The 9,710-nt window shown below is 38.3% G+C and overlaps 1 protein-coding gene across 2 annotated transcripts in view; it reads left to right on the top strand.

The window, feature by feature from the left end:
• Positions 1-8,821, top strand: part of LOC138978089 (ankyrin repeat domain-containing protein 49-like) — a 10,954-nt gene extending 2,133 nt beyond the window's left edge. For both annotated transcript variants that reach the window (XM_070350719.1, XM_070350720.1), the window contains exons 3-6: positions 690-786; positions 2,998-3,158; positions 4,375-4,519; positions 4,920-8,821. In XM_070350719.1, the coding sequence (XP_070206820.1) occupies positions 690-786; positions 2,998-3,158; positions 4,375-4,519; positions 4,920-5,131 (615 nt within the window). In that variant the 3' untranslated portion in view covers positions 5,132-8,821. The remainder of the gene's footprint in view (positions 1-689; positions 787-2,997; positions 3,159-4,374; positions 4,520-4,919) is intronic.
• The last annotated feature ends 889 nt before the right edge of the window (positions 8,822-9,710 follow it).

The following is a 9,710-nucleotide window of genomic DNA, read 5'->3' as shown; positions in this document are numbered from 1 at the left end:
TATACAAGACATGATATATACAACATTAGGACATAATAGACAGACGGACATATATGGCCAAAAAAAAAAAATTGTCTGTTTAGGGTAACATGACCAAAAAAAGTAGGGTCGGTAGGTAGGTAGGTTTTTTTTGTGTTTTGTTTTGTTTTTTTTGTGTGTGTGTAAATGCTATGTTGGCTGAACATTCACTTCTTATATTTGATGAATACATGTTTCAAAACTAACGTATAAATAAAACAGAGAGAAAGGGAGAGAAAGAAACGCCAAATGTCTCTTTTTAGCATTTTTACCTCTTTTTTTTTCTTTGTTTTTTTTTTAAATCAAAAAAAAGTTTTTGGGTCGGCGCCAAATCGATAGGGTCGGTCGGGTTACCCTAAACAGACAATTTTTTTTTTTTTTGGCCTAACATACCGTTCGCCTACAAGTAAGGCCGGAGCATAACAAAACATGCAGATTAGAATACTGGTTTTAAGGGTTTATGACTTAGTTTGTATCAATGACTAGTATCATGTTCATTGTTTTTCTTTAGATATATATATATATATACATTTCTTGAAATGGAAAGCGATATATTTTGTCATTCTTATTTTGGTGTTGTCTTAATTATTTCCCCTTCTTCTGAACCTTTTTGTGGGTTTTTCTTCTTCAGTTAGCTTCCCTAGGAACTCATTTTATATGTTCTGTGTCAGATTATGGAAGCAAAAAATGGAGAACCTAACCGATTCCAGAGCTTTTGGGAGAAGGATGAACAAGATGTTGATGAGTTCACAGAGGAGGAAATACGCAGTAAGTACAAATATGTCCAGTCTATTGTTATTGTTAAGGGTTCTGCAGACCTGGTAACCCATACAATTTTGCCGTATTTTGTACGCACGATTGTCTAGAATACGATCAGTACGGTCAGTGGAAAAAAAAATACGACGAGAAACATTTCTAGTTCTTTTCTTCACAAGCGCATGCCGATCCAGTATTTTGACACATGAGCACAGTTTTTGTCAGTAAACATTGAAAGAAGCATTTAAATAAATGTACTGGTAAACTTAATTAACGTTGCGACAAAGCATATTTGAATCATGGATGTTCAAATACTGCATGGATCCCAGTTCGCTAAGTTTTGTGAAAATACGCACAAATACTCCAAATGCAAAACAGGGGTTCCCAGGTCTGGTTCTGTCTATATACCCTTGTTGTTGAGGTTTTTGAAAACAGACTGTCAAGAGCTACTCAAGAAGATGGATATATAACATTAGCTTTGACATTTAGAAAGAACAGTATACGCGTACCACACCCCGAAAATCTTCATAGGACTGAATATGTGGCACTTGTTTTCCTTCAACAAGACTTTATATTATATGCATGATAGAAATAGCATTTGCAACCTTTGTGTCAAACAGAACTTTCTGGTATTTTACTGGTCTGTGTAAATATCAGAAAATAAAAAACCCAGAAAGGTAAGTTGTTGGAACATTTGTTATTTACAAAACGATACGTTTAACAATCACATGTTGTTAAAGTGTTTCTGGATTTGTGAAAATATCAGAAAATAAATTGTCATCTGCATAATGCCACTACAGTGGTACCTGAAGGGAACTGAAAGGACATCTTTGTGACCAAGTACAATGAAGGGATCGTTACTGGTTAAAAGTGCATTTGACTATTTATCTGAAGATAGCTATCGTTTTGTGTGTTGCTATTCTTTTGTTTGTCTGGTTCCCGTACCAAAATGACCAGTTAATTATTGTGGTATCTGCTCTTCCTGCCTTTTTGACTCACATGCGAAGCAAAAGTGAGTCTATGTACTCACCCGAGTCCGGAAAACTTTAACGTTGGATATTTCTTGGACACTATTCAGTCTATCAGTACCAAATTTGGCAAGATGGTGTATGATGACAAGGCCCCAAAAAACATACATAGCATCTTGACCTTGCTTCAAGGTCAAGGTCGCAGGGGCCATAAATGTTGCCTAAAAAACAGCTATTTTTCACATTTTCCCCATTTTCTCTGAAGTTTTTGAGATTCAATACCTCACCTATATATGATATATAGGGAAAAGTAAGCCCCATCTTTTGATACCAGTTTGGTTTACCTTGCTTCAAGGTCAAGGTCACAGGAGCTCTTCAAAGTTGGATTGTATACATATTTTGAAGTGACCTTGACCCTGAACTATGGAAGATAACTGTTTCAAACTTAAAAATTATGTGGGGCACATGTTATGCTTTCATCATGAGACACATTTGGTCACATATGATCAAGGTCAAGGTCACTTTGACCCTTATGAAATGTGACCAAAATAAGGTAGTGAACCACTAAAAGTGACCATATCTCATGGTAGAAAGAGCCAATAAGCACCATTGTACTTCCTATGTCTTGAATTAACAGCTTTGTGTTGCATGACCTTGGATGACCTTGACCTTGGGTCAAGGTCACATGTATTTTGGTAGGAAAAATGTGTAAAGCATGTGAGTCGTATGGGCTTTGCCCTTCTTGTTAGGAATAGTTATCTGCCCTTGGATGCATCTGCAATTATGTCAGCAGCAAAACATCGGGTCTCCAGAAAATTATCGGTTTTAGGGCATAGTCCTTAATTAACCCATTAGAAGTGATGTAAGAAGAGTGACCATTTGAGATTCACTCAATGGGACCGTGAACCATAGTCCTGAATTAACATAGTCCTGAATTAACCGAGTGGAAGTAAATGTCACATACAGTAAGAAGAGTGACAATTTGAGATTCACTCAATGGGACCGTGAACGGCAAAATGTGCTAAATCAGGTTATTGCCACTTAAAATGATGTGTTAAGTAAGTTTACTGATTGCTCTAGAGACTGCAAGAATCTGATTCTGAATCTGAAGAATCTCCAGATGCATGCAATTGGAGACTGCACAATATCGAGTCCTTACAACACAGACTGAAAAAACGTAAACCTCAGTACAGTAAGTGACATTTGTTTTGTCTGCAGATGAGCCTAAAATAACTGACATTGGTTTTGTTTGCAGATGAGCCTAAGAAACGGATCCTGTGGGCGGCCGAGAACAACAAAATGGAGGAAGTGCAGCAACTCTTGACGGCCGACCCTTCCCTCGTTCACTCTGTCGACAAGGATGGCTATACTCCCCTTCACCGAGCAGCTTACGGCGATCATCTGGAAATGGCTGAGGTAGTGAGGAGAAGGTTTTGTGTGTGTGGGTGTGGGTGTGTGTGAGTGCGTGTGGGTGTGAGTGGGTGTGTGGGTGTGTGTGGGTGTGTGTGTGTGTGTGTGTGTGTGTGTGTGTGTGTGTGTAGGTGTGTGTGTGTGTGTGTTGGTGTGTGTGTGTGAGTATGTGGGTGTGTGTGTGTTGGTGTGTGTGTGTGGGTGTGTGTGTGGGTGTGTGGGTGTGTGTGTGTGAGTGTATGTGTGTGTGTGTGTGTGTGTGCAGTGGAACTAGCTCCCCTTGTAAAACCTTAAAAAATCAGAGAAAATCAGGTCTTGAAAATGGAGGTAAACTAACAGAGGTTACAAACAAAAAATCTTGAAAAGGGAGGGACTTTAAAATTGGGAGGGACTTAAAATTGGGTTCTACTGTACTCAAAGTGAGTATTGTACAAATAAGGTGATGCTACAGTCGAGCCTGCCTTTGCGATCACCTCTGGATAACCACCATCTGCCCAAACGGCCACCGGTAAGGATCTCAATAGCCACCACCTGTCTGTAACGCCCATTTTATGATATGATATGATATGTTGACAGACTGGTACTTAGGCTGTTGAGCCTTTGTCTGATCTTTTGATCAGTTGCTATCCTAGCCTAACTTTGAGCTAGGTAACCTACACGATCTTTTGACCGTGGCCTATTCTATCAACTTTTTCTTGGCTGGTGGGAATTTGTAGTGAGAGGCATACTGACATTTGGGCTATACATATAGTCTTTCAGTGCATTGTCCAAGCGATTTTTGAAACTGTTCATTGTCGGCGCTTCTACCACATTCTTGTCCAAGGAGTTCCATGTGTTTATGATTCTGTTCGTGAAGAAAGATTGTCGGAGAGCTGTTCTGCATTGTTTCTTCTTGAGCTTGAACTGATGTCCACGGGTATTACACAGGCTATTCAGCTCCAGTGGGTTCTTGCAATCGTAGTATCCATGCTTGAATGTGTATGCTTCAATCATGTCTCCCCGATTGTCAATTTTGATTGCTCCCTTGGGTGGTCGTGATAAGACAGGTTCAGCTGTACCCTTCTCCCCCTTTGTTTTTTTAACATTAATTTTAGTCAAGTTTTGATTTTCTTCTTTTTGTGTGAAATGCAGTGCGTTCAGTATCATTTTGTGAATGCGACAGATTGACTAAATGTATTCACACAACTTGTTAAGCATTTCACTTCTTCTCTTGCTGTTCCAGTACCTACTGTCCAACGGAGCCAACCTGTTGGCCCGCACAGAAGACGGCTGGCAGCCGCTACACAGCGCCTGTCGCTGGAACTGTGCCAGGGTGGCGGAGCTTCTCCTGCACAACGGTGCTGAGATCAACAGCCAGAGCAATGGAGGTATGACGAGAGAGAACAAGAATTGAATCCGCCATTATAGCATAAAAGCCATTGGTATTTGTCCTGGTGTGGAAACAATCATACACCCATACACTCCTTGCATCTACCATACAATCATATATATATATATAATATAAAAAATAAAATAAAAATATAATAATATATTTATAAAGAAAAGTTTAGTATAGAGCAGTTTGGTATCACCTGTGTGTAATTATTTTATAGTGTGATAAAGTATCATTTTTTAAGTCGCGAAGTAGCCTTTTATTTATGCCATATATACTGAGGATGTTCATATGTGTGTGTGTGTGTGTGCGTGAATATACATGTGTGTTTTATTTGTGAGGCAGGTCTAATGGCAAATTTCTCAGATAATAAAGTGATTGTTCTTGTTCATTAGGGTTAACAGCGCTGCACCTGGCTTGCTCGGAGCATGACGCGGTAGAGGTGGTGGAGTTGTTGCTGTGGTGGCCGTCCGTGGACGTGAATGTGGTGTGTAACGGGGGTCAAACCCCGGCCCAGCTGGCGGCACAGTCAGCCGTGTTGGATCACCTGTTCCACATGGCTTCCCCCAGCATCAACCAGCTGCATCCAACTGACACCACCGTATGAGCAACCGGGTGGAGACGGTGGTGGTGGTGGTGGTGGTGGTAACGGGAGCAAGATCGAGATGAGGGGTAAAGCTCAGAGGTTTGGAAGACAGGGTAGGGAAAGTGCAGGAAAGGTGCTCAATACTGGAGATAGAAACAGAAGATACTGATACAGCCGTATGAGCGGGTGGCTGGTAATGGGAGCAAGAATAGGTTGATTGAATGAGGATTGTAGCTCCAAAGTTTGGAAGAAGATTGGGGGAGGGACAGTACGGGAAAGCTGCTCAGTACTTTGATAAATGTAAGTTTTTACATTGTGTTTATTTAACTGATATCATTATGAGTCTGTATGTGAGTGTGTGTGTGTGTGTGTGTGTGTGTGTGTGTGTGTGTGTGTGTGTGTGTGTGTGTGTGTATGTGTGTGTGTGTGTGTGTGTGTGTGTGTGTGTGTGTTTGGGCTGAAGGAATGAGGTCTTGGTTTCAAGTTTTGTAACTTGTGTTTGTTTTAAATCACAGCTACCGTTGAGTTAGCTTTGTCGGTGCGTTTGCGTGTCAGGGTTTTGTGGTAAAATGTATGGAGGCAGGAGAACCTCTTGTGTTCCATTGTGAGGAATAGGATATAATTGGAAAGACAAAAAGTTAGAGGAGAATGAATTTCTTATGACAGATGTACTTGCCGTTTGGCTGACTGTGATATGATACATGTATTTTTTTCTGTTGTTGTTTCAAAGATTGTGCAACACTTGTATCTGTTTTCATGTATGTCTGACCAGGTCCTGTTATTGGTTTGCAGAACTTAATGTATGTACATGTAGTCATGTGAACAGTTTTCTAGGTGTACTGTTACCTTTAGTTTCAACCATCTTCAAGAAAATTGTAAAGTTGAAAAAAGAGAACAAGTTTAAACTTCTTTTTATACCAAGTGTGACAACATTGAATTCATGATGATTGAATTGGACCTGTTACTGATCAAAGTGTATAAAACCTAAGTTGTCAATACATGTACATATGTAACTGCACGAACGTTTTACCAGTCAGCTCGAGTTAGTTGGCAGTATTATAAGTTAAATTTAATTTTTGTATGTCAAGTTTAAAGTACAAGCAGGTCATCAGTTCCAAGTACATGTACAACTAATAGACAGTCACAGAATTAAAACAAACAACTGTATTCAAAGGATGCATTAAAAAAAATTAAAAAAAAAGAGAGAGAGAGAGAGAGAGAGAGAGACAGAGAGAGAGAGAGAGAGCGCTAATTATGTAATTTTTCTTTTGTAAAAAATATAGATGATTAAGTTAGCAATTGAAATAAACAGCAGTTTTGTTTTTGTTGCTTTTGTTTTTGAAGTAGGTACAGTTTCTCCAAAAGAAATTCTTTGTGCAAATAGATAAATTTAGAAAATAAAAAAAAAGGAAAAGTTTTTTTTAATTGTGTTGTATGCCAATTTTTGTTTGTTTATCTGATTTGAATGTTGTACTTGTAAACATTATTCCTCCAACCAAATAATATCTTGTGGTTTACTGATTAAACTTCCAGGTTTTAGAATGGAAGTTATTATAGCTGGTCAATTCTATAGATGTAAATTATATTTGATAGGGTTTATTTTGTTTAAATATAAGGCAATTGTACTGAGTTTGACTGGTTACTGTAACTGAAAGATAGATTTTGTGGGCGCCATTCTTTTGTAGTTTTTGGTATTACATTATAATACTAACTTACAGTGCCAGGTTTTTATTTTGCTCTATGTGTTTTGTTTCTTTTCAGCCCAAATCCTAAAAGAGGCGTTTTGTGTTCTTTCAAACTTTGGTTTAAACAATGTTTTATTAAATCAAACATGGTACAACAATACAACGATAAACAATAGAGACACGAACTCAAGCGAACGCTTATATTACGCGCCCTACGTAGTTACAAATTAACAAAAATATGATGTCGGACAAACATTACTTATAAACTATGGAACTATCTAGGTCAACAGCATAGTTTAAGCAAACCAAAAAGAACAGTCCCCTCCCACCATCCCCCTCCCATCATCCCCCTCCCAGCATGGTAAGAGAGTAGGTCTCACAAACATTTAAATTATAAAAAGGGTGGCCCCGTCACTCAGTCGCAGTGTGTGTGTTAGTATGTAAGTTTGTGTGTGTGTGTTTTTATGTAAGTGTGTGTTTCCATGTTACAGTGTGTATGTGTTTCATTGTGTGTGTGAGAGAGAGAGAGAGAGAGAGAGAGAGAGAGAGAGAGAGAGAGAGAGAGAGAGAGAGAGAGAGAGAGAGAGAACAACTGAGACTGAGCGAGGAGGAGGAAGAGAGACAGAAACAAAGAGAAGTGTAAAAGGCAGTATATAGAGATCACAGAGGCAAATGATTTGGTTCTCTTTGTTCACATTTTTATTACAACCAACACAGTAAAGTGGAGATAGTACAGTTTACATGGTTCATTTTCTTACACACATTTTTTCATGATGCTAAATTATGTATATGGCTGACAGTTTGTTTCAAAGCCTAATTTTTTTAAACAAAAAACCCAACAAAAGGCAACCTGGTAACGACTAGGTAGTAAATGTACCAGTAACGTGCAATATTAAATTAAATGTTGCAGCATTCTTCTGAACAAAAACCCCTTTACAAGTTAGACTTTTCTCATTGTATATTTAAGTTGTTGATTTATCTTGCTACATGTACTTCCAATTTATGCTCTTCTTTACATTTTGTAAAAATGGTTTAATAAGTGCACCCCAGCTAGAACAAGCTTGGGTATTTGCGCAAAATATTCTTCTTCCCTTTTTATGGGACTTAAAAAATTAAGCATTTGAACAAGTTTATGGGCACATTTATGCTTCTTGTTTTTCATTACAATTTAATCATAAAACATTGGGCATACACATACATCTTGTACCACAGGTTGAAATTAAGTACATCAAATATTTGTTGGAATGATGTAAAGAAAGATGAAACTTCCTGGATATGTTAGGATAACCATATAAACATCGAGTAACTATATATAATTACTAAAAATGAATACCTCATTACAAAGGGAAATACTTCATGAAATCACTGGCGCTTTTAAATAATGGAAAGCAGATAAAGAAAGTAATGAAATACAAATGCACAAAAAGTGCAATCAGACTCTGATCCACATTATTTTCAAAACTCAACAAACTATATTTGGTAGGTTCGGTTCTTTTACAATGGGTCTCCTCATTCACACACAAACAAATTTAAAGCATGCTGCTCATGAACAATGGTTTTTGCCATTTTTTGCCTTTCTCGCAACTAACACTTTGTTTAGATTGAATTTTGATAGCTCTAGCTCTGGATAGCTCCTTTTGGATTGGTGATCAAAAACCAAACATGACAATAACAAATTTAGTCTTCACTTCACGCAAGAAGCACAGGACAAAAAAAAATCAAGGAATAGTCAACGGCTGCAAGAAATATCGAAATAAAATGGTCTAAAATTAATATTGTCATTTTGGAAACACAAAGAGTAAGTAACCAATGCAACAAGTTCTGAACACACACACGGGCTCACTTTCTCGCACGTGAAAATATGGCGACATGGGAGTATTAGCTTTGAAATGCAATAAAGTACATGTATGTGAACGATGTGATGACGGGATGTCAGTCTTGCCACATTCGCTGAACATTCATTCACTTATTCAAAATCACTTCTTTTCTCACTGGTTTCCGTTATGTGGTGAGGGGTGGGGGGTGAGGTGGGAGCAACGACCAACGTAGAACCTGGAACCTTCGATATTAATAAATTGATGCCGTTGAATATTTGTATTGCTGGGAATGTTGGAAATGTTGAGTGTGCTTGGCTAGAGTGAATGGAGTGACAGCCGCATCTGTTAAAACGAATTCCCAAACTTGGGCAATACATGGGTGTTACTGGGAAAAATCAAAAAACCTGAAAGGCAGGGGTCCAAAATGCTCAAGTTTGAAAGAAAGTTTCTGGACACCGACGAAACCAAATCATAATAAGCAAGATGGTGGCAAATCCAAGGGAGCGAACCGAGAAAGCACGCGAACCGGTGTCAAAAGTTGGATCGGAACCGCTGCTCGTTATTTCAACTTAGCGAAACGAAGCTTTTTTTTTGTTTGTTTTTTGAAAACCCGGAATTTCCGGCTTCAGATTTTTTCAAAAACCGGAAATCCGGCAAAAGCCGGAAGAGTAACACCCATGGCAATAAAATATTGTGAATTTGAAGTCTTTGTGTTAAAGGACACAGAGTCTGACAATGAAGATATTCGTGTGGAGATAATACAGTTGACATAGGTTTTTTTCTTAGCACATTTTCCAATGATGCTGAATTATTCTATACATGTATAACCTAATCAGTTGGTGCACATGACTATATTTTTAAAAACAATTAGGTCCTGTTCTTAGTTCACAGAGGAATAATTTGAATATCGTAGTATGTTTCTGAAGACAATTACACTTTAATGCAATTTTCATCTGCTTTCACTGATGTTGTTTTATATGTTGCAGCATTTGCTCTGTGTGCCCGATGATGATGAAACATTGAATTTGCACTGTTCTTTCTGGGGGCACATTTACTTAGGTAACATAAAGGTAACCGAACACAACGACAACAAAAACA

Source organism: Littorina saxatilis, linkage group LG10 (genome assembly GCF_037325665.1).
Source record: "Littorina saxatilis isolate snail1 linkage group LG10, US_GU_Lsax_2.0, whole genome shotgun sequence".
NCBI classification, from domain to species: domain Eukaryota; kingdom Metazoa; phylum Mollusca; class Gastropoda; order Littorinimorpha; family Littorinidae; genus Littorina; species Littorina saxatilis.
The sequence above is the reverse complement of the archived record's forward strand: the minus strand, read 5'-3'. Positions and strand labels throughout refer to the sequence as shown.